Source organism: Phycodurus eques, chromosome 1 (genome assembly GCF_024500275.1).
Source record: "Phycodurus eques isolate BA_2022a chromosome 1, UOR_Pequ_1.1, whole genome shotgun sequence".
NCBI classification, from domain to species: Eukaryota; Metazoa; Chordata; class Actinopteri; order Syngnathiformes; family Syngnathidae; genus Phycodurus; species Phycodurus eques.
In genome coordinates, this window is record NC_084525.1 from 17,331,482 (window position 1) to 17,358,158 (window position 26,677).

A 26,677-nucleotide genomic window follows, 5' to 3' on the forward strand; every position below is an offset into this window, starting at 1 on the left:
TTAACTATACTATTACATGACATTTGACTCATGAAAGGCTTTTCAATGTTTTGAAAAGCCAAAAGTAAACACAATGGATCTCATTCACTCACAGTGTGGAGGCACAAATTTGTGCTTAAATCGTGATTACGCACATTTGATGTACAAAACTGTGATTCATCAGTGTTGTTCATACTTGAATTTGTGCGTACTCTATGAACAAATTTAGAACCTCTTCAGACCATTCATTCACACGAATAATGATCAGCTTTTGAAAAAATGTCAAACACACATCTTTCACCCAAGATGCAGAACATATTAAAACTACATTTATATAAAACGATAATACTAACTGATGATAGTACATTAAATGGAGAATTTGCTTGTGAGTTGACTAATGTCTAAAAGAACCATGAAAAGGACACCTCTCATCATGTCTACCCTTGTTCTGTTCAAGTGCTAATGAACTATGTGCTATATGTCAATGTACTGTCTATATGTGTGTATCCGCTGCTGGCTGTGGCTGTTGGCAGTGGTCCTTCAGTGAGCAAGTTGCGTGAGAAAGCGATTTGTTAAATTAGTTACTCTTTCAAATCCCTACAATAATCTGAATTCGATTTTGGTGTGATTCTGCAAAATGTGATGTAAATTGATCGATTTGTATTGATGTGAACCCGCAGCTGGTGTGGTTCCTTGTGACGTAACATATGGCTCACATATTTCTGTTGCCTCCAACAGAAATTACCTGTACATGCATTTTGATCCACTACAAATGCCTCTTGGCTGTGCTATATTTTTTCCTTACCGTGTATTTTAACAACTTATGCAGAGTTTGTTCATTCTCGGTTCTTAATTTGTTTTTTTTTCTGTATGTTTTGTGCCGCATTCTCTAATTTAATTTGGGAATTAATTAAAAATGATAAACATCAATATTATATGTTGTAAGTTTCTGTTTAACAAGCTTTCCAATACTATCAACCTTTTGAAAATAGGATAAAGATTAAGAAAGTTTTTTTATTTGAGGCCATCTCTCTCAACTTTAAACCTCTTCACATCTGCTTAGATGCATCAAACAGGTGCTCTTTTATCAGGAAATAGGGGTTTGGTTTATCAAGATGGCACGAGGCTGTCATTTAGAATTAATTCTGATTCAATAACATACGCACGGTGGTGACAAGGAAATTGGCCGGTACGCACGTGTCATAAATCCGACGGTGGTTTTGTGTATAGGCTTAACTGCACATTTTAAGAACATCTACGCGAATGCGGCCCAATGTTACTCTGGCGGGATACCAGGGATCAAATGCACGCTACCATAAACCATCACCAGCCACTGTTAATCCCATAGGTACTAACCACTGAACCATACAGTCATGATGGTTAAACTGCAGCCAAATGCCATTCTTAAGCCATCTGAAGAGTGAGGTCCGCTTTCAGCGCGGCAAAAAAAAAATATTTTTCACACTAAACAACAGTCACACAGCGTAAATACATTCCCAACATTTTAGTCTTAATTATGTTTTTTTAAAGTAGGCTTTTTCATTTGCATTAAAAATAAGCTACTGCGCAAGTGAAACTTTTAACGTGAGTCAATAGGTAAATGTTTCTGTGCTCCGAGATGCCAGATGAGGGGTCCGTCATGATTTCAGACTCATTTTCTGTTTTTTTATCCTGTTCACCTAAAAACATATATATATATATATATATATATATATATATATATATATTTTTTTTTTCATGATATTATCAATATTTCTATTTATTTTTTTGCCAGGTGGTGCGGCACCCTAGCACCCTCTGTTGACCAGCCTCTACAGCCTAGTATGTGTATCAAACATCCATAGCCCATATGAAAAGGAGAACAATGAATAATACCCTGTTCCTTGTCAAATGTGGAAACCTGTGCTGCTTGCTTGACAGCAGTCTGTTCAGTGTCTCAGCTTGTCTACTCTACTTTCAAGTAACACTTGGCTACAAATTACACAGCGGTGTAAGGGCTGTCATATAACACTGGGTCGCAAACATTTTACACAAAGTTACCACCCCAAATAATTCTCAACATCATCCTTCTACCAATATACTCACTCTCTCTCCTCTGGACGTGTCCAAACCATTGAAGTCTGCTCTCTCTAACTTTGTCTCCAAAACGTCTAACCTTGGCTGTCCCTCTGATGAGCTCATTTCTAATTTTATCCTACCTGGTCACTCCGAGAGCGAACCTCAACATCTTCATTTCCACCACCTCCAGCTCTGCTTCCTGTTGTCTCTTCAGTGCCACTGTCTCTAATCCATACATCATGGCTGGCCTCACCACTGTCTTATAAATGTTGCCCTTCATCAATAGCATAGACTCTTCTGTCACATACCCAGGGCCGTCCCTGACCAAATTGGGGCCCAAGCGAAATTTTTGTTGGAGCCCGCAACCCGCACCTCTTTCCATCCCGATTTTGGGTGGGTTTTACTACAGGTAGTAAAAGATTTATAACATAATTCAGACTGTTAAAACTAGTAATGGGCGAGTACTGACACTCTGTATTGGGCCGATGCCGGCCTTATTACAAGGTATCGGGAACTCATGAAGGCTGCCAATACCAGCCACTGATACTTAAGGCAAAAATAAAAAAAAATCTGACATTGAGTAAGTCCTCCTCGCCAGTATTTGGCACGCTACACTGCAGTGGTTTTACACATTGGCGAGTCATCGTGTGCATCAGAAAGAAGGAAAGAGAAAAAGAGAAAAATGAAGAAAGGTCTTTGTTCATATTCATCTGTCGTGTTAATTGAAATTGTATTTATTAAAAGTATCGGTGAGTACTCAAGAATGAATACTGGTATTGGTCTGGAAAAATGTGGTGTTGAACGTCCCTAGTTAAAATTGTTAGTTTCCTAAAAAGAAGACACACTTGATGTTGGACTTTCTAAAAAGAAGCGATCAGTGCCAAGTCATTACATTTTATGCAGTTATTGTCATCCTCAGTTTCTTAATAAGGTGCTCTGAAAAGCACTTTAAACATGAAAACATGAGTAGTTATATTTAACAATCTGATATGCATATGTTCATAGGCTAAGCTCCTCCTGTCCACCGAGAAAGCCTGTCTCACCTCTTCTCGAAAAGCCGCAGAACACTCCTCCTTTCTCAGCTTCCACCACTTGGTTCTCTGCTCTTCCTTTGTCTTCTTGTCCTCCCCACCACCTGAGTCATCTTACACACCACCATCTTATGCTGTCTGGCTACACTCTCCCCTACCACTAGTTAACAGTCAGTAACCTCCTTCAAATTACATCGTTTGCACAAAATGCAATCCACCACGTGTCCGTCAAAAATGAAAAAAAAAAATTGTTTTCTTCCTAAAAACTAGATTTATTATTGTAAGTCAGTGTTTCAATATAGGAAATTAAAAAGCTGCACCTAAATAATTGTACGATTAGAATGTATTGCAAAGGAAACCATTTTTAAAGTTGACATGCAAATGCATTGTCCAAAAAGTTAAATATAACTGAACTATCCTTAAAAAAAAAAATTTCTGCATTGTACTGTGCTATACATGAAAAGTACAAAAAAAAAAAAAAAAAAAAAAAAAAGACTACTCTGTTACGGGTGTCTTTAGTGCTGCAGATGTAGACCCAAAAACAAACAGGACGCGTATGGTTAGAGTGGATGTTTTGTTTAATATATCAGGGGGATTACATGTACAGAGTCACAGGGCAAGCAGCAATTGGGTGGGTTGCTGGAGCGAGGTAAGAAAGCTGATCACCAAGGCCGAGGTGGTTCTTGGGTCGGTTGAGGAGAAGAGAGACTTGAGACAATGTGGAGCCAGGCTGAGCGAGGGACACAACAGCGAGAAGTTTGGAAAGCACTGGTGGGGAACAAACAAGGAATCAAAACCCGGAATTTCAGACAAAAGGATATACCGGTAACAGGCGTGGAGGCCGAAGTACCACTTGTGGAAGTGGAAATCATCTGGCGCCTGCTCGTCGATCCGGCAGGCTCTTTAAACCCACTTGATTGCGGATTGTTTGCAGGTGCGCAAGAATGAGTGTCTCTCCAGAAGCTGCCCAGCCCAGCCTGAAACAATAATGTAAACTACAAACAGTGTGGTGCAGGAAATGAGCCCACCAAAATAAGACGAGGCTGGCCGAACCACCACATACTCGATTAAAAAAAAATTAAGCTACTGTAAAATTTTGCAGTGTTTGAACATTAACACTACACTTAAATATAGTAAAATTTAATTAAAATGACGCTTCCGGTGCTTTGGCTATGGGTGTTCAATAGGACTGAGGAGGACTGTGACTGCTTCAGAAGAAGAAGAACCATCTTTTATTGTCATGAACATGCATGCATGCACACGAAATTTGTTCTCTGCATTTAACCCATCACAGGGAACGCATACACATGTTAGTGGAACACACTGGAGCAGGGGGCTGCTGAAGCCCCCGGGGAGCATTTCAGGGTATCAGTGTCTTGCTCAAGGACACCACAGCCATGAGGCCAGGGGATGTTGGCGGATGGTCCTCCAGTCAGGGTCTTGAACCTTGGTCTCCCACAGTGGCAGGCGATGATCTTAACCATTGGGTCATGGCTGCAGTCCATCTGTTTTTTGTAAAAAGTACTGTGTATTTGGTTATAGATGCTGTTTGAGGTGCAATGGTTTCCTGCATTCAATGCTAACAACTTCACCACCTGTCCCAGACTGTGGCCTGAGCTCTTCCTTGTTCCCGCTGTAAACAAAAGCAAATTTGATGTAGTTCGAGAGTCATACAGATCTACCATTCAGTATGATGACCATGCAGCTGGAAAAGAAGAGGATAACCAGTATAGACAATGGACGGATGGGTGTACAATTTTCAGGTGCTGGAGTGGAGGGTCTGTGGGGAAGTCGAATCTCAGATTCAGGAGGAGCACTGTAGTTTCGTCCAGCTCTACACCATCAGTAGGGTCCTTGAGGGTGCATGGGAGTTCATCCAACCAGTCTACATGTGTTTTGTGGACTTGGAGAGGAGGTTCAACCGTGTCTCTTGGGGAGTCCTGTGCAGGATGCTTTGGGAATATGGGTTACCAAACCCTCTGATATGGGCTGTTCGGTCCCTGTACAACCAGTGTCGGAGTTTGGTCCGCATTGCTGGCAGTTAAGTCAGACTCGTTTCCAGTGAGCCAAGGCTGCCCTTTGTCACAGACTCTGGTCGTAACATTTATGGAATGAATTTCTAGACTCAGCTGAGGCGAGAGGGGGGTCCGGTTTGTTGACCACAGTATTGCAGCTCTGCTTTTCGCAGATGATGTGGTTCTGTTGGCTTCATCAAGCCATGATCGTCAACTCTCACTGGAGCGGTTCACAGGTGAGTGTGAAGCGGCTGGGATGAAAATCACCACCTCCAAATCTGAGACCATGGTCCTCTGTTGGAAAAGGGTGGAGCGCCCTCTCCGGGTCAGGGATGAGATCCTGCCCCAGGACACGCTGGAGAGATTATGTCTCCCGGCTGGCCCGGGAATGCCTTGGGTTCCCCCCGGAAGAGCTGGATGAAGTGGCTGGGGAGAGGGAAGTCTGGGCTTCCCTGCTAAAGCTACTGCCAACGCGATCCGACCCTTGGATAAGCAGAAGAAAATGGATGGATGGATGGATGGATATGGTGGGAACATCATTTGCTTTGTCCACGTGTGGCAAGACACTTGAACTTGTTGATGCAACTGAGGTATGTACACAAAGAGTGTACAGTGTAACAAAGAAAGTAAAAGAAGTCACAATTTAATATTGTTAAAACAACATCTTTCACACAATTTGAAGAATATATGCCAGAGTATTGTTATATTGCCTGTTTGTATGTGGTTATACAGTGTTTGTGTACCAATATTCATTATTTTGAGAGATATGGGTGCTGTGAGTTCAATGCTAATTTTTGTTAGCTCGTCAAAGGTGTTTTTCATTCGTTGTGTGTTAGCTTTGACCTAGCGATTTTTGTGAACAAAAATGAAGAAAAAAACAAAGCCTGTAATGTATTTGAACATTCAATAGGTGAAATTGTAATTGTAATATGTGTGTTTAGTTTTTGTAATATATGTGTTTTACAGGAAACTTCAACTGCAATTTCAATAATTATATATATATTAACAAGCAACATTCACATTTACTCCTTGCTTGATTCTGTTCTACTTCAGTCCCGTAGGAGGCAGTAATGCATATTGCAATCAGTTTACTGATGGCCAAACAAATCAAGGACAACAAAGCATGTTTGATGTTGATGCAATCACCGCAGGATCTGTACCTTTTATTCAGGATCATGTTTGAGCGTGTGTGTTTGTGCGTGTGTGTCTGTGTGTGGGTGCGCGCGTGCGCGTAATCCTGCTAATAAACACACAGACTAACACGCAGCCGAAAACCCAACAATATCATTGTGTCATATGATTCTCTGGATGCTGAGTCCACAATACACCTTAATTTGATGGTTTGGATATTAAATTTCCATCACCACCACAATCTGAGCATTGGGGAAAACAAATGAAATGATGCAAACAGAGCAGCCTGAAGCAACAGACCTTTTGTTTTGTTTTGCTTTTTGGAGGCCAAATGAGCACAATTACTATTCTTTCCGTACGATTGGAGTGTCTTGACGGCGACCTGCCGGGGATAGACAGCTGCCAGGAGTCTCTAGTAGACCAGACACAGTAAAGCCCGGGGGAAGAAACAAGGTGGGAATGAAGAGAGGCACGTAAAGGTAGGCATGTGAAAGTTGGCAACCCAGTAGAGCAGAGAGAGGGGGAGGATATCGATGCTGAGATACAAGCAATTGATAGAAGAGGAGGATGAGAGGCAGAGCAGGGAGGAGTAGAAAGGGGCCAAATTGAGCAGATTCGTCCTCGCTATATGGGCTGTGATTTAGAAGACTGCACTTCAGGTGCCTACACATAACCAAAATGTAGAATACACAGTGTACAAAATGTATTGGATTTTTTTCCCTTGCATTTTCAGACCTGCACTTCGAAATTGTGTATGGCTCTGGTTGCCTCCTCATGTCAGTGGGTGTTTGCTTTTAAAAGGGTCACCACTTTTAGAAACGGACTCCATGCTGCGTGGCAAACTAAGCACTCCTTTCCACTTACCTGTGTGTTGCTATGGCGACCGAAATATGGGGTATCAGATGAGGTGGCAAATGTGTAATAATGATTCAAAATGCACTCTTTGAAAATATAAATATGGGGGTTCGTGGGATATACAGCGTGGATACGCATACTGTGCTGTGAGAGCAGGAGATACTGGAGTTTATTTTTAAACTGAAATTGGTTGAGAGCATGCTCACACACAGACTAACACAGTTTAGGTTTTTCAATTTGAGAATTTAGAAGCGCTGAGTATGATATGAACCATTGAGATTTTAAAAAAGCTGAGGAAAAAGCAAGCAAAAGATACAGAAATTGCCTGTTTGTCAGGGTGGAAAAATGAGGCTGATCTATTAATAATCCCACTGTCTGCCAAAACATCCTTGTGTGGATTGGGATTAGACAGGAATGCTCTCTTTTTTCTTGCCCAGAAGCGAGTTGCGACTCTCACACTAGACATGTCTTTGTCTTATTAGAAATTAATAACCTTCTTTGGAGGTTACTGAAGTATGACCTGTTCATCTGAACCCGCCCCGAGGTAGAAATAAAGAGCAAAATAATAGATCAAAGATGAATGATTTTGTCAGTTTAATGAACAACTTTGAACATCAACATGGGGCAATAAAATGAAAATTGTATTTAGATTGTTAGATGGTGTTTGGGATTAATGTGTGGCAATGTTTAAAATGTATGTTTTGCCTTCTTGTATTGTCCCCTTGAAAAATGGAGTTCCTCTACATTTTTGTCTGAATCCAATGTCAGACACTTAGAGAAAGACTATTGGGAAGATCAAAAAGCCACTTTACGAGTCATAAAAGTCACAAATGCAGGGAAACAACGGATTAGGTACCAGTCATGCCAGTCTTTTCTCTGTGTAAAGGTAAAACCTCAGCATACTGTATGTTAAATTGTAACTACAACCGATGTTCACGCATCTTAATAAAAGAGAGCAGGAACAATAGTTTAGTTAAAAATTTTAAGAAAAGCAAGGATTTTAATAACGTTTTAAAAATCACAAACATACATACATTTTGTTCATGTTCCAAAATGGGTTGGGAGCTGAATAGCAACTCTTGACTAATAACTCGTACTTTTTTTTTTTTGACACGTTACTGTGAGAACATATTCATCAGGCACTCACTCCACTCCCTTTAGCAGGACAATTGTGTGTGCCATTTGTTATGATCTAAATTTTAAGCTTGTGTGTGTTCAAGTGAAGCAGGCTGGATGTATCGTGTTTTTAAAAGTTCCCTTCCTCTGGTGAGTTTGTGACAGAGAAACAACAGTGTGTCATGCGACAATAACAGTCAGGATACTGCACATGAGCTGCTGGTCAGTCTGTTGGTGAAGTGTGTTGGTGGAGGGCAGAGTGTGTAAATGTGGGCAGCTGGTGGGATGACTTCAGATCTGTGACCCAATGCACAAATGCCAAAAGCATTGGGCAATAAAACTTTGTCAGCCATACAAAAGTACCATATGTTCATTAAACCGATTACTGGTCCACCCCTAGCAACTGCAATATTCTTTATTGATTGAGATGTCAAATTATAGTTATATACTCTACTGACAGGTGGGCTAATGCATTTGTTAAGTACTTTTGGCTGGAGTTGAGTAAGTTGATGTTATTTGAAGTGGTCTTTTACCAAAAATTGTTTCATAAGAAAGTTGAAAGTTTATTTACAACATCCATAATTTTAAAATACAGTAATGTATATCAAAATTTGTCTCAAGATTCCTCTTTTCCATCCCTTTGGTCAGTCAAAGCTTTGATGGTACAACATTTGCACTAGAGTTAATAACTTGTTTAACCATCGGCAGCAATTGCTGAGTAGTTTCTTACATGTTTTATCCACCCTTTTTTCAATTATAAGGCTATCACACAACGCCCGAGAGTGCTCTAAAAAAAAAAAAAAAAAAAAATATCCCACATTTGAAGATTGTAATTGTCACTGGATTGGAATATGACCAGCGCTCATTATCTCTGAGAGGGTGCTAAAGGTTCCATAAGATAACATTGAGATTCAAGGTGAAGTTCACATTTTATCAGCCTTGCCAATGAAGTAATTTATATGCCACAATATTGAGTAAGTCTACCTCCTCTTGTCATCTATCCATCCCATTAGGTATTAACCTGCAATTGCTCACCAACTTCATGCAAGTTAGCCATGGCAAACTCACAACATCATACTGTATTTTGATTTCTATTATATTGGCCCTCAATCCCAGATGCAACTTTCTAGTGGTATTGCGACTTTGGCTGGACATGTACATTCATTGGCTTTGCTTTTTTTAGCCTCTGACAATTCTGTGAATGGCAACCCAGTAGAGGTTTTTTTTTATACATTATGCATTCTAGATATCAGTTGCTATATGAATCATATATTATTGTCAACATATATTAAATGCCTTTATCAGAGGTTTTGTCAGAATCTATGATTCGTGGAGTTTTTATAGGATTTTACTTTATATTGTTTGAAAACAACTTATATCAATATTTTTAATTGTAATACGTATTACATATTGCAGTTTCTTGTTCCTAAATAATTGAAATAAACTAAAAACCAATGGTTTTAATCCATCGAATAATAAATGTATGTGTCCCTCTGTTGGCCATTTAAATTTTTCCACAATGGGTTGAAAGTCATTTGTGGGAAGATCCTTGAAGCAAAAGGGACAAAAATATTGCTTAATCATACTAATTAATTATAATCCTGATGATATAGTGGTTTCCAAATGAACAAAGCTATTTTCCAGCGGGCCAATGAAAAATTGACTGAAATCCCAGCAGTTGCCCATTTAGTTCCACTCTGAACAATCAAACTCAGCCATCTATTCCCCCCTCATGACCACCCACCTAGCTGCATACATACACACACACACACACACACACAAACACACACTTTCCTCCCCTGTGTTCAACGTCCAAGCAAAGCATCACCTGCCATCTGGTCCAGTCTCATTTGGCCTGCTCTGCCAAGGCGAGCCAGAAGACAAAACACTTGCTGCTTCTGAGGGGCCTGTTAAACCAGTTGAGCCCAAAGTTGAAATGGGTGCCATTTAAGCTTGCAGCGCTGTAAAGAAGAAAATAAATAGTCCAGGTCAAACTTTTCCTACTGTCTTTCAATCCCATTTTTGCACAAAGAAAAAATTAACTTGTATTGCGTAAGAGAAGAATCAGAGTAAATATGCATTTGTGTATTTTCCAACTGGCAATAATTAGTTGTTAGCTTGCAAAGCACAGATCTGTCAGCAGTTGGCATGCTTTAATGTGGAAATTAGTGATTCCTGCTTGCCAGCTCCAAGCATCTTGGCAAATAATGTGACAGTGTTGTTCTGTGACACTCTTAATCTGTCAGCCACACCACTTGTTGGACCAACAAGAGATTTGGAATAAATCACATTCTACATGAGAAAGCCACAGAAGTTGCTCTTTGAAAATCCATCCATTTTCTGAGCCGCTTCTCCTCACTAGGGTCGCGGACGTGCTGGAGCCTATCCCAGCTATCATCGGGCAGGAGACAGGGTACACCCTGAACTGGTTGCCAACCAATCACACGGCACATATAAACAAACAACCATTCGCACTCACATGCACACCTACAGGCAATTTAGAGTTGTCAATTAACCTAGCATGCATGTTTTTGGGATGTGGGAGGAAACCGGAGTGCCCGGAGAAAACCCATGCAGGCACGGGGAGAACATGCAAACTCCACGCAGGCGGGGCCGGGGATGAACCCCAGTCCTCAGAACTGTGAGGCAGACGCTCTAACCAGTCGGTCACCGTGCCGCCTCTTTGAAAATCATTTTACTTTTTTTGACAAGCGCATGCCAAGTAACAGGTGGTGCTGTAACCTCTAATAAGGCCTATCCAGCCACTAAAAGCTTGGAAATGTGGTCTAAATTACTTCTTCAATATAAAACCAATAGATAACCAAACAAGCATTTGAACTGTTTTCAGTTATTATACTCAAAAGGCACAATATAAACACTCTCACAAAACATAAATAATGTTGGTTCTGCACAAATTTTAATTACTAATAACGTGTAAAGTTGATAGTTTCTAGACCATTATAAATTTCAGAAGATTCTCCAAAGACCAATTTTAATGTTTGTTGATACAAAATCATGTTTTCACTTATTTAAAGGCACTTACAATTACTGGGCTACTGAGGATCGAGTTAAGCCCTCATCCGTTCTCTTTAATTGTGCATTTCAGGGAAACCCATTTTTTTGTCATATTTGTTCAGTCTTAATTGGGTTTTTTGTATTCTGTATGAATTAATTATAAATAAATAATTGAATAATTTACAAGGTTACATAATTTTTCTATGTTGATAAAAATGTTTGTAAAATTAAATGACTACATCTGCCTTGTTTTTTAAATGTGTTGCAATCAGATTTTCTATTTTAGGGCAGTTGCATTGTTCTATTTGTGTGCACAGTTGCACATAGATTGGCAGGCACATTGAGGCTCCAGTATGACTTGTATAAATCCAGTATAAATTGGTCAATTTACTTTTCTTCAAGAGCTTCAACTTATTTTTAGGATCCTTTGTGAAAAATGACATTACTACCTTTTCTATTCAAATGGCAGTGTTAAACATCACACAGACAATGCAAGTCATTTGGGATTCATCATAAAACGTAATAATCGAAATATAGTCTTAGCTATCATGCAGACGGAACAAAATTGCTCTTATTCTTTATCCTGGTCAAGCAACACCATTTTTCGCTCGGGTTGACCACCGCATTGATTTGTCTCACTTGAGCCATGTGAAATTAGTCTTTAAAAGCTTTTTTTTTTTCAGGATAAACAATCGTAACTCATTGCTCGGCTACCGAATCGCTCTCAGCCTGAGCACGAAACTAGTGTGACAGGCAAAAGGTAAGAGGGAACTATGTTGACCTTAGAAGTCAGATTCAGATTCAGGTTAAGGTGACGTTTCGCCCCTTGGCTTTTCTGTCCCTGCTCATTCCAGCTCATTTTTCCTCGTGGCCAAGCATGCAACACAGCATTGCTGATTTAGCACCCCTTTGGTCAACCCCGCCCCCCTTTGCCCCACTTTTATAGGTTGCCTTGCATCTAGTAAAATGTGTCACTCATTAGTGGTGCTTGCAATAATAGGTTTTTTGTTGTGCTTTTTTTCTGTATTTTGGTACCATAAAAATACTTTATCCAACCAGTTTATTTACTGTATCTTGACCCTTGACCCCCGATAATCTTATGCTATTGCTGAATGTGGTTCATACAACTAACTCCAAGAAGATATTTACCGCTGCCTATGAAGAAAGTTATAGTATTTTTTGTTGTTGTTTTTTTTTGGTGGTTGTGCATTATTTTGTAAATGGATCTCAATAAAATTTGGTGTCTTGGTGTATCGGCGTTCGTTGTTTTGCGGCTTTATGGGAAGTGAATGGGAGGAGAATATTGACGCACTGTCTGCAACTGGTAACGCTCCCCGACGTGGAGCCGATAGCTTGGTGCTGAAAATCTTTCTGTAAGTGGAACCTGCCAACGAAAAAACAAAAGGCTATTAGAAAACTACATTTGCTTTTTTACTTTCAAACTCAGCTTGTAGAATACATGAGTGACATCATGCACGCAGTGATCTCGAAATCTACAGTGGGCGGAAAATGTATGTGTATCCTTTATAATTTCTTATATTTCTGCGTGCATTGGTCCTGAAATGTATTCTGATCGTCATATAAATCACAATAATAAACAAACAGTCTGCTTAGACTAATGCCACACAAACAATTATACTGTATGTTTTTATATTTTTATAGAGCATAATAAGTCAATGTTTACAGTACAGAGGTTAAAAAGTAAGTGAAACCTTGGATTCATTTATTTAACAACTGGTTGACACACCTTTGGCAGCAATAACCTCAACCAAACGTTTCCTGTAGTCGCAGATGAGACGTGCACCACAATCAGGATGAATTTTGGCCCATTCCTCTTTACAAAACTGTTGCAATTCAGCAAGATTCCTTGGATGTCTAGTGTGAATAACTCTCTTGAGGTCATAACACAGTATCTCAATCGGGTCGAGGTCAGGACTGGGCCACTCCAGAACATGTATTTTCTTCTCCTGAAGGCATTCTGTTGTTGATTTTCTTCTTTGTTCTAGATCGTTGTCCTCTTGCAACACCCATCCTCTTTTGAGCTTCAACTCTCAGCCAGAGGGCCTCAATTTCTTCTGCAAAATATCTTGATAAACCGGCAGGCCCTGTGATAGTGAAGCACACCCATACCATGATGCTCCCTCCACCATGCTTCACAGTTGAGACAATGTTTTGATGTTGGTGTGCTGTGCCATTTCTTTCCTCCACACATGGAGTTGTGTGTTCCTCTCTAACAATTCAACTTTCATCAATCCACTGAATATTTTGCCAGTAGAGCTGTGGAACATCCAAGTGCTCTTCAGCAAATGTCCAATGTGCAGCAATGTTGGTTTTTTTTTAGACAGCAACGTCTTTCTCCTTGTTGTTTTCGCATGAACCCCATTCTTGTTTAATGTTTAACGTATGGTCCATTTGTCATCAGAGATTCTGGCATGTGCCAGTGATTTCTGTACGTCTTCAGCTGACACTGGTTTTTTTTAACCTCATTGAGCATTCTGCACTGTGCTCTTGCAGTCATCTTTATAGGCTGGCCACTCCTTGGAAGAGAAGCAACACTGCTGAACTTTCTCCATTTATAGAAAATTGGTCTAACAGTGGACTGATGAACATCAAGAGTTTTAGAGATACTTTTGTAACCTTTTACAGCTTTATACAAGACAGCAATTCTTAATCATGGGTCTTTTGAGAGCTCTTTTGAGCGAGAAATGGGGCAATACAAGGCAATGCTTCTTGACAAGACAGTTGAAGCAGACTGTTTGTTTGTTCTTAAGATTTAGATGATGATGAGACCACATTTTATGACCAACACATACTGAAATGTAAGATATTCCAGAGGGTTGACATACCTTTTCATCCCACTGTACTGTATGATCCCGGTGCCCTCATACTGGTCAATGGAGGCTTCAGTCTTTCTTCTCTCTCATGCATCTAGCTCCAAACAAGGTGCAAAAAGGGGGAATAAGACTCTGCACCTGTATGTGAAGAGAGCTATGGTGTATTTTGATTGGATATTTTATTTGATTATTTGTGATTGTATTGTTAATGTTTTGCATTTTGTTTTGTTTTTGCACTTTGTGAAAGCGCTATATAAATAAAGTTGAGTTGAGTAAAGTCAGTATAACCGACCGATTAAAATTGATTGTCTTCAGATTTACAACTTTTTGAGTTATTGGAACAGGATTATATAACTCCAAAATTGTGCTGGATCTTCTATGATATTCTGTATGTTCCTTTGGTATTACTCAAGGATACATTAATTAGTTGTATTTCAAGACATCAAGGCAAGGAAAAAGACAAGGGGAAATTCAATTATAGGACTTTCTCGCACGAGTCGGCCCTCCCCCACTATATAAGTGTGTTCCCACGCTAGCTAATTTGATTACGGAATAATTTGCTAACATCTGGTTGGGTTCGGAGAATTGTTTCCATGTGAGTATTGGTATACCCTGGGCTTATAAACTGTCAATCAAAAGGCGGATCCCCACATCTCCACAGCCCAACAACCGGTGTGGTGTGTGGGTGACGGGCACCACCTTTGGGATGTATATTGACATCATTTCTCAAGGAAGTGCAAATTCTGGGTGACGATGAGATCCTTCTTTGTCTTCATGGATTAGTACACACACAATACTGACAGTTATTAGAGAAACTGTTTCTGGTAGTTTTATTTTGCTTCTTTTCAGCCTTTGTGATAGAGAACATCAAACCTGAAGTTGTTGCCTCACTGACTCCCAAGTTCTGCTTCATAGTAGAGGTCCCTGCTGGAGAGCGCAAGTAGGTTCTGTTATTGACTGTGTTATTATGTTGACCTAACATTGGTACAAATGAAACCATGGCAAGATAACCGCAAACACAATTGCTCAGTTGGACGCCCACAGATTGAACAGTCATACCTTTGAAGACATGCAAGTCTGCCAATTAACCTACCATGCATGTTTTTGGAATGTGGGAAGAAACCGCAGTACCCAGAGGAAACCCACGCAGGCACAGGGAGAACATGCAAACTCCACACAGGCGAGGCCGGATTTAAACTCGGGTCCTCAGAACTGTGAGGCAGATGTGCTAAACAGTCGGTCACTGTGCCGGCCTATATTTGTCACTATTGGTTGTCGAAGGAGAGGAAGGCAAGGCAAAAACGTGGAGGACCCAAGTGCAGGGAAGCAGGGAGGCAAGGTAGAAGTTCCAAAAATGATATTTAATTCAAAATCAAAAGTAAACAAGGGTCTTGGAAAAAGCAAACTAAGCTAAGTCCCAAAACTGATAATCAAAGTAACAAAGAAACACTTGAACAAACCTAAAACTGGAAACAAAACATGACTACTGAAACTACAGGTGACCTTGACATGTGACACAGACAGACTAAAATTGCAACTGACAATGACACCTGACAACGACATACTACAATGACAATGAACCAACAAGAAACGAAAGAAACCAGGGAACTAAATATAAACAGATTGACGAGACAACGAGGTACACCTGGACAAGACACGAGCGGCTGGAGGGAGCTGATTGGTTGACAAGGTAGAAGGTTGACGAGAACAGGTGGACACAACTAATTGAGCACAAGACATGAACAACATGGAACACAGGAAAACATGAAACAAAACTAACCCCAACCCAAACCAAAACATAGACCATAACAATATTATTATTATTATTATTATTGTTGTTGTTGTAAAATACAACTCACATTTTATTTATTTTTATTTTCATTTGTTATGATTTAGTAAATCACCCGTTGAATACATTGCTTTTTTCGCACTCAGAATAAGCTGGATATTTATGTTTCTATTCCTATTGATTTAGATTTATGACCTATTTTTCATCCTTAGGGTCTGAATGATTAATAGGAGCAAAATCAGTGAAATTCACTTAATCCTGATCATGGGAGCTGTTACTGATTAATGTGAAATGGCTGCAAGCCACAACTGGATTCAATTGCATTGCGAAGTTATAACTGTAAGCCTACAAGTGTTTGCATTACCCACTGGGAGTCTCAGAATCATGAAGACAAATTATCCTGAAAAGGCAGACTTACATTTCTTCAAAGGTATGACAATGCAATCTTTGGGCGGCCAACTGAGCAATTGTGTTTGCGGTTATCCTGCTATGGTTTCATTTATGAGGTCAACATAATAACACAGCCAATAACAGAACCTCCTTGCGCTCTCCAGTGGGGACCTCTACTTTGAAGCAGAACCTAGGAGTTTGATGTTCTCTATCACAAAGGCTGAAAAGAAACAAAACAAAACCACCATAGACAGTTTCTCTAATAACTGTCAGTATTGTGTGTGCACTAGTCCATGAAGACAAAGAAGGAGCTCATCGTCGCCCAGAATTTGCACTTCCTTGAGAAATGATGTCAATATTCATCCCGTGACTCACAAGCTTAATTTGTTCCATGACCAACACTTATGACTCACATCTCTCAAATCTTGTGCACTGTATCTCAAATCAACTTTCCCCATTGAATTAAATGGAAATGCCATTTATTCTTTCCAGCACCCATCAAATTGTTTTAGTAAAGAAAATATAACTGTAAAACTATAACTAAAAAATATAATATATGAGCATGTTAAGAAATAAACTGGTTTTATGAAGTGTAATTAAGATGAAAGTCTCTCTTTCTCACACACACAAACAGAAATTGTGCTACATCAGTGTGTTATGTATTTATTTATGTTATGGTGTGGCCTAGGGAGTGCCTTGCTCTCTTCCGCTGACAGTGGATGCCACGCACACTTTCCAAAGTTTCATAATAGCACAATCACTTTTAGGTTTCACTTTCTTGGGAGCCATACTGACAGTTAATTTACAGCAAGAAAAAAAAAAATGTCCCTGAAATATGTGACATGCGGAGCAAATGACATTTATGCTGTGTGAGAGACAGCACGCAAATAAGTGTTCCACATGGATGCCAGGAAGAATAGTTTGTGAATTTGTTTGTACACTGAATTGTTCATGAACCGAGATTCCACGAGAGGTTCCATCTTAATTGCTTCACTAGAGGCAAAAAATTCAGCCAGGCGATGGCTCGTATCTTGAAAACTAGTAAGCCGGTGCACTCAGAAATTGAGGAACCACTGTTCCAAGTAATGCATCACAGCATTGGAAGTAAATGGGGCAGGTTCCATCTTAATTGCTTCACTAGAGGCAAAAAATTCAGCCAGGCGATGGCTCGTATCTTGAAAACTAGTAAGCCGATGCACTCAAAAATTGAGGAACCACTGTTCCAAGTGATGCATCACAGCATTGGAAGTAAATGGGGCACCTTGTAGTATCCCAAATACAATACAAATACTACATATCCTAGAGAGGCTGTGAGCAGCACAGGGATCACAGGGTAATCTCATTGGACGCTTAGTAATTGCTCTGGCACAAAGCCCATATATCATTGCAAGATCATTTATTTTCTGCCAATTATCTCGCTTTTCATCTTGAAGCAAAAAAGCCAATCTTCGTGAACTGATGTGTTTGGACTGAGAAAAGTAATAACTCACCGAGACCAAATCAAGGTCATATTTAACTGTAGCTTGAGCTTGAATCTCTTAAGCCATGGTCACTGCTACAGCAGTCAAACAGCAAAAAAATATTTTTTTTTATGGGCCTTACAATCCATCCAGGTTTCTTCCAACACATATTGCTTTTTGAAGAGAACATGTGCCCAAAGTTGAAATAGTGGAAGCATTTTTTGAGGTGCAAATTAAACCCTGCGGCTCTAAGCACTAATATGAAAGATTTGGGGGAAATGAGTCTCTTTGCCAGCTCAATATCATTCATCCTTGCAAGTAATTTAACAAACCAATGCAAATTATGTATTTCTGTCATTGGTATGAAATACCTCAAGATCATAATGATGAAATTAGACAAACACTTGCAAATGGCAAAAGTACAATATGGCTACACGTGCTACTGCTTTCCACCAAATAAGCGCATTAGGTGGGATGCGATCTTCATATTTTAAAAATGTGATCTTCTGAGGGAAATTGTGTTAATAATTTTATGCATTATCTTTAACTTGCGGCACGGTGACCGACTGGTTAGAGCGTCAGCCTTACAGTTCTGAGGACCGGGGTTCAATCCCTGGCCCCGCCTGTGTGGATTTTGCATGTTCACCCCGTGCCTGCGTGGGTTTTCTCCGGGCACTCCGGTTTCCTCCCACATCCCAAAAACATGCATTAATTGGGGACTCTAAATTGCCCGTAGGTGTGACTGTGTGTGCAAATGGTTGTTTGTTTGTATGTGCCCTGCGATTGGCTGGCAATCAGTTCGGGGTGTACCCCGCCTCCTGCCCGATGATAGCTGAGATAGGCTCCAGCACGCCCGCAACCCTAGTGAGGAGAAGCGGCTCAGAAAATGGATGTATGGATGTTTTTAACTTTACTTTTTAATGTAAGCAAGTCCACACCCACACATAAGGGTATATGATCCACTGTGGCGCTTTTGATCAGGGTAAGACAGGGTGATGGGGTTGTACATCAATCCCTTGGCCAAAAGTACTAGTAGTTTCGGAGGTTTGATGCCATGTTCCATGCCATCTTGACATTTCTTCAATACAAACCTGCAACAAGTCCTTAAGAGCTGTCAGAGCATACCTCCACCAAGGCTTATTTTTCACCTGCAAAATCATCAAGTGTTGTATTGTGCTCCTTTGGATGAAGAAACAATTCCAGATCTGGGTGCAAAATAATACATTTAAGTCACTAAAATCCTAGAACATCAAAATAGATTATGATACAGTTTTCTAGTTTTACCAGATCTAACCTGTTTAGAAAGAAAAACTGATTTCAACCTCAATTGAATCTACTTGTTGTTTACTCTTTCTAAAGCAACACACATTAAATTTAGTTCCAGTTAGATTAGGGGTGTCAAATTCATTTTAGTTGGTGGGCCAAATTCACTCCAATTTGATCTCAAGTGGCCCTGACCAGCCTTATGCACTATAAATAACGACAATTCAGTTGTTTTCACCATATTTTGGGTGCAATGCAAGTACATTTGGGAAAATATTCACATTTATTGATTATTATCTTGTTGCAAATCTTGTTTCAAATCATATGATCAATCTCAAATATAATAACAAAAATTGGTGCATTTCAACAATTTTATAGATCAGTCTTTTCATACACACTTGCAATTTTCAGATCACAGTAGATCTGTAAACTTTATACGTACCTTTTATAAAACATCATTCATCATCATTTTAAATTTACATACATTTTCACATCCATCTGGAAATCTTGAAAGGCTCAAGTGACTCATCACACCTTCCAACCTAAAGTGGGATCTTTTCAGAATTAAAGTGCAGTTATCCCCTTGCCTTGTAAATGTATACATGGAGATTGACAGAGTGAAACTAAAAACAATATATATATATAGCTATGTCTATTAAAAACGTACATATCCACGTGTAAACGTGTAACCCAACCAATTTTATCCGGGCTTTAGTAAGCCCATGTCCAAATGAACTTCACAAACTTGTTTTTAACTGCACGTGTGCGCATTTACACATGAAATTACTTAAGAAACAATACCTGATATGATACATGTATAGGCATTGCTTCACACAAAGTCTGACTCTCTGACTGTATATGGATTGGAGTAGTGCTCCAACGCGCCGATCTTTTCTCTGTCAGCTTCGTGCATGTCACGTCACGAAATTCACAGCACTTCCGATTCTATGGTGCGTGTGTCAATATAAAAGCACGAGTTTCAAAATAAGAGTCCATGTATAAATGAACTAAAACTTGCCTGACGGGCAGAACAATACCCGCGAGCTGGATTGGACCCGCTGGTGGGCCGATTCTGGCCCATGGGCCATATGTTTGACACCACTGCGTTACATGGTTGTAGAGGGATTTTTTTGTAGGCACATTTATAAATGTAGGAGACAAGTCGACTTAGTGCATCGTAACATTCTCTTTTATTAATTTTACCGTCCAAATAAAAACAATACGTTAAAAAATATTGTGGTTGTTCAGTGGTTGAATATGAAGTCGATATAATTTTAAACATCCCTCCATCCATTTTCGATACCACATATCGACAAACAATCACGTTTACGCCTGTGCACCAACTTCAATTAACCTCACAAGCATGGTTTTGGAAGTCTTGCAATGTAAATGGAGAACAAATACTTTGATACTATATTTATGTAGAATTTTCACATAGCTGTAGTTTGTTATTTATGTATCTGTTATATATCTGGCAACTTTCACTCCACTACACTTCCAAAATAAAATATATACTTCGTACAAAACATTTCCTTTTAACATCTTCAATACTAAATGTGGTAAGGATACTGGTAGGGTGGAGCTCATGAAAATGAGCAGACGACAGTATCGTGTGTTGGCTAAGTGCAGAGTACCCGCAAAAAAACCCATGCTAGCACAGGCAGAACATGAAAACTGAACAGTAGTGTTCCAATGAAGATTGTAAAAGTTTGAAAACATCTTAACGTTAATTTATTGTGTATGCTTAAACAGGTACTTTTGCAAGGTGACATCTGGTTGTATTTTTTAGGGATGTCTTAACATACTCTTATAACCCATGTTTTATGTCTGCTGGCAGGCGGAAACTTGCACACGTCTTGTGCCTCTTGGTTACGTCCTCTGTGTTCAAGCAATTGTTAGTCAACCCAGTTTTTGCTGTTTGATTAGCGAGTGGCACAATTAAAAAAAATCTCTTTTGATAGCAACAGAGACACTACACATTGAGAGACCTGCGCCAATTTTGAGCCCCAGTTAGCTGTAACTGGCTAACCATAAATGACAGCAGTAACCTTCAAGTGCAACTAGCATTATGTCAAAAGACTGAAAAGAATACTTAACGTCACTACATAATTTGCAGTTTATAGCTTTACTGATAGCTGCTTCACTTTCATGGAATTCTCTACACCATTTTAAAATTGCTTACAATATACAGTACATTAGTTGGATATCTTTGCACTGCAGTATTTTATTGTGTTATACTATAAAAATAACCCTGACATGATGAACGGTTCATCGTATAATAGAAAATAGACCATTAAATATATGTAAAGTAAAAACCTCCTATGGAAGTTTGGAAGCTCCTATCCAGCCGTCAAGGAGCAGGGTTATAATAGTTTGGGATTTTTCATTAGTTAGTTTTTATTTCGTTTCGACTTTTGCTTTTCAAGTTAGTATGAATTAGTTTTTAGAGTTGGTTTATTAGTTTTTATTAGTTTTTTTTTCTTTTTCAAAAATGGTTTCTTTTAGTTTAGTTTTTAATCGTATTAGTATTAGTTTAGGCAGCAGGGTGACCGACTGGTTAGAGCGTCTGCCTCACAGTTCTGAGGACTGGGGTTCAATCAATCAATGTGTTTTCTCATTTACTAAATAAAAGTAGGGCTGTGAATTTCAAAATAAGAGCAAGTAAATAAAAAGAATGTTCAAATAAGGTGTTTAAAAACTAACAAAATACAGATAATACTTCATGTTTTGATCATATGGGTAGAAGCAAAATCATGCGTTGTAAAAATGCATTATACATCCGTAGAAGGGATTATCAGAATTTTGAGGTCAACTTTGGGGGTGCGCATTATACACGAGAAAGTACGGCATTCCACATGTACTGTATCACCCGCTTCCACTACAAGCCACTTGCCTGCTGCTTTCATCTTGTGACAAGTCATACTGTAGTCAAATTAGATTATATGGATGGATGGATGGATGAAAACATTTTCGTGGTTTATTTGGCTGAAACCTAACCCCGGTTGTAATATGCACTATTTCTTCATATATGACCCGAAAAGGAGAACACTTACCGAGCTGAGTTGATTGACAAAATATCCGTCTCATCAGGTGGCAGCGAGCGTTTGGCGGCAGCCAACTCATTGGTGCTGCACAATGACTTCTAAGGGGACACACAGTAAGTGAAATACAATTACCAAACGACTGGCAGTACAGCTGTCTTAAAAAACGGCCGAGTCGAAATTATTACATTTAAAATCCAGCCTGAAAGCTCATGTATGTAGTTAATCAACAAAGATGAAAATGAAGGACATTTTTACTTTAATTGAATTTTTTCATTTTTTCATTTGCTTTCATTAACTATAATAACCATGCTGAGGAGACCAGTCCTGGCGTGAGTCTTCGGTTTGAATCAGGACATAATATTTTGTACATAAGAGGCCTAACTGGGTAGCGGCACGGTGGACGACTGCTTAGCGCATCTGCCTTACAGTTTGAGGATGCGGGTTCCATTCCGGCCTCGCCTGTGTGGAGTTTGTATGTTCTCTGTGTGCCTGCGTGGGTTTTCTCCAGGTACTCCGGTTCCCTCCCACATCCCAAAAGCATGCACGGTAGGTTGAATGATGATTCTAAATTGCTTCTAGGTGTGAATGTTTGTTTCCAGGGTGTACACCATCTCTTGCCCATAGTCACCTGGGATAGGCTCCAGCAAGCCCGCAACACTGGTGAGGATAATGAAAATGAAGGGATGGAGGTAACTGGCAGTTTTGGAATCGGATCAGTTCAAAAATTCTTACAGTGCTTGTGGTGGCCTGAATATTGGTATTGATGTATCTATCAGTGTTAAAGCCGCAAGTTTGTAGATTTATGTGAGGAGTCAAGAAGGGCCACTACAGCTCTCGTAATGTTCAAATTCCAATTTATATTCTTTCTTTATCCTTAAGCTGTACCCCCGGTGTCCTGGAACCTATTTTCATCTTCTGTCGGATCTCTTATTCCTTTTTGCTGATCAAAGCTGGAAAGTCTGAACGGATTGTTATTATGCAAGCTCGAACAGCTGAGCTCTAATAAAACATTAATGGTCAGTGGACAGTGTCTGTGTCTGCTGGCTGAGCCCAGGGGCGGTTTTTGATACGGCGACCGTGGCAAAAGCTAAACACCCCACACCACCCACCCTCTCCCCCCGTTGACAACTAGCTTTATAATGTAAAGATTTGAAAACTTCTTGATATCCAAAAATTAACCTTCAACAGCACGCCAAGATGATGTCAACAATGACGTCAGCTCGGTATGAGATTTCCCAGCGTGCCTCGCGCCGTTGTATAACTGTTAAAATGCTGTTTTATGTCAGTTAGTCCCCTAAAACCATAAATAGTTGTAATAATGTGAATGTTAATACAGCTTCTGCGTGTTTATCCGCCCTCTGCAGCTTTTGTTATCTCTTAACTTGTTTGTTATTATCTTCCACCATGAGTGAACGTGTTATCCGGGCACATGACCTATCTAGCTTTCAGTACGTTGTGCAAGCCGGCAGACTTGCAAATGGGTACGTGGGAGGTGCAAAAATACCTCTGTTAAACGGCAGTGTCAAAACTAACACTAGGGTGCATCACAGCCTCAATACTTACAATATAGGAGTAGATGAATTATAACATTGTAAAGGGGAATCAATGAATATGATGTTAACTTATAAATCACAAGATTTAAAACGAATTGATAGCTTTTCTAAAACACATCTACTCATATACATCACTTTACTGTGAAGGAGTTTTCAAACTTTTAACATACCTATGTATAGTACGCACTATTGACTTTTAAAGATTTTGTTGAGGAAAAAATATTAACAATTTCGAGAACATTATTATTTAGTTGCACAGAGCCTTGACTTATGCAGCGCTTGAAACGCCTAAGCTACAAAGGTGGTATCTTTTCTACTGGAATATGTACTAACCTTCATTTCACCAAGGTTGGTACTACTTGAATGCATTCCCAAGTACAGAGTTTCAAAGGCAAAACCAGGTACTGAGGCTCAAACACACCATTAAATACAACTCAGTCTGCTTTCAATGGGGCTGTGAACTGTGGAAAAGTTGTTTTGTGTGTTTTTTCCTTAAATCTACAACTATCATCACACGTTTTAATGCTAGTTTTACACAACAGTGCTTGGTCTAAAAAACCCAACTGTTAGCAATTTACACCCTGTGGCCACATAAATGAATAAAATGAGATGTCTGAATTATGCTTCATATTTTGTTATTACTTTATACAGAATCGGGAGCAAATGCAGTATGTTTTCCAGTTATTTGTGCTGATAGGACTTAGTAGAACTTTTTTTCTATGGCAGACACTGACACTACAGTGGGTTTAACATACTGTAGATGACAAGCATTGTACTGAAAGACTGCTTTTGTTTATGATGATGACTATGTCCAAAATAATTTGATGCACCCTACTTTTTACACATCCTGTAACATTGTCACCACCACAAGTTTCATGTGCAGAGAATCTAAAAGGCAAAGCTCTCACTTGACTTGTCAATTTATATTCCATCACTCACCTACGCTCATGAGCCATGGGAAAGGACCCGCAACCTCCTAAAAAAGTGAATTTCCCCTCAAGACACAATTAAAACGATTGTTCTTTTTCTTAAAAAGAACAAGATCGCAGGTTCTAGAAATTAGCTTCCGCCACAGGCCCATAGAGACCACTCGAAGGAGATTGAGGAGTCAATTGGAGTGTTCCCGCACTCTAAGGGTTGCAGTATTCTTTGTATCCTCCTTTAGAGGTTTTCTGATCATGTCCAACTACGAGTAGGCGACCGTGAGGTATACATAGGAAACAGAGGGGATTATCCTTCCAATCAGTCTGGTACAGTTCCCCGAGGTACGAGAGAGCATTGTTAGGGAGAAGGGATCATGCGTTACTCCGCTCTGTCTGCTGCCACCATGTCCTGATTTCAGATGTGCAACAAAATAATAGATAGAACACCTGACTTGGTCGAAAAATGGCTTCATTTCTTTTGTTTTATGGATTCAGGCAATTGTTTCTTTATTGTATCTATTGCTCCGCCAGATTAAATCCTGGTTTAATACATAATCTACACTGAAAAAGTTCCTTTGAATTTACTTAATTTAAACATGTACATCATTTGCACATGAGTAAAATATGTTAAACTAATATTTATTTTCTAGGAAAAGATGGGAAAGGTCTGTCAGTTTACCACATTTTAATCACGTGCAACCAAAAATTAAGTACTTTTTCAGTGTAGTAATGTCAGTAAGAGTCAACAGGATCTGGATTTTTGACTGTAGTAAAAACTCTGATGGTCTGCATACTGTGTATTCTGTCACAGCATAACAATATTTTGATACCAACTAGACCGAAAGTTAATCGCTTATTGGGATTTTGAACAGGTAAAGAAAACATTGTATTTAACACTACAGAACTGAACATTAAGATACATTGATAGTTAATAACATATGCCATAGGTATAGATTTAATCTGTTATATCTGTGGCTTGGAAAGCATTTTATGTTGTCGTGCTGGACATTCACATCCAGAAATTGAGTACATGGACATTAGGGGTTGGGCCGATAGGATAACCTTCTGGATGACCTTCTGATCCAATTCCACTGTCCAGCTCCCTTGCGAGAACATCACAGTATATAGTTCCCATTTCCATGGTCAAAATGCTAAGGCTTTCAGCTCAATTGTCATTACACGCATGTTGCCTCCTAAAATTGACTCTGTGTGTTTATAAATTGCTGTCCCATTGATATTCTGATGGGAAATTTAAGAACAGATGGATTGCCATTTGCTTTATTGAAATTATTGTGACTTAAGCCACATATCTGTATTGAAGCTAGAACATCATATTTCCCTCGACTACCCAAGTACTTCCACTAATTGTCAGAAATATATATGTGCATAGACGTAGTGTAAAGGAATATATACGTAGATGCAACATTTGTGCAATGTTTACGATGTGACAAATCTTGAATTGAATGCATTTGGCTTTTCCATAAGTAGCAAAAGGTTTGAGCTTTTCTCATTGGCCTGTCACACACCCTTTCTCTCATTTGAAATTTCAGCTCTGTATCCCATAATTTTGAAAATGATCAATCAAATAGCAAAGAAGCTTTACCTCTTTTTGTGCATCTTCTGTCCCTAATTTACCCATCAACTCTCTCATTCACACTCTCATTTTTCTTCACTTTTTTTAGCCCTCCCTTGCGATATTTCAATACGTTCTTTGTACGCTTGACCTCTAAAAGGTTTTTACATTGGAAGGGAGGTTTCGAGGCTTTCTGGGGATTCATATAGTGTGAGGTTTGCATTTAAAGCAAGGACTTGGTAATATTAGAAGGTGTGATAATACTAATAATCATTATCATCGATGATGATTATAATTATTTATAAATTAGCTGTGCTCGCTTGTGTGGACAGAGATTTTGCCACTTGGTGTGGATGACAACATTTTATTAACAGAGTGGGAATTGTGTTTGCCCATGTACGCACAGTCTCACCTAAGGATGAAATGGAGAGGATGCATACACACGGGCTAACACAACAAAACAGTTTTATGGGTAGGAATAAGGAGGTAGTATTTGTGAACAGAGTACCACATATCAACATGGAACTATATGATTAATTTCATGCATCAATCATCATTTTTGCAGTGGAATTCCAGGAAAGAAGTGTGGGGTCATTATCTTAACTGCTGAGGAGCTCAGCAACTGCAGGGTCAGTATACAAGCAAGCA

The 26,677-nt window shown here is 39.4% G+C and overlaps 1 protein-coding gene across 1 annotated transcript in view; it reads left to right on the plus strand.

Moving 5' to 3' along the window:
• Positions 1–26,677, plus strand: part of LOC133406673 (copine-9-like) — a 91,809-nt gene that overhangs the window by 39,028 nt on the left and 26,104 nt on the right. The window contains exon 7 of the mRNA XM_061684483.1: positions 26,595–26,658. Within this exon, the coding sequence (XP_061540467.1) occupies positions 26,595–26,658 (64 nt within the window). The remainder of the gene's footprint in view (positions 1–26,594; positions 26,659–26,677) is intronic.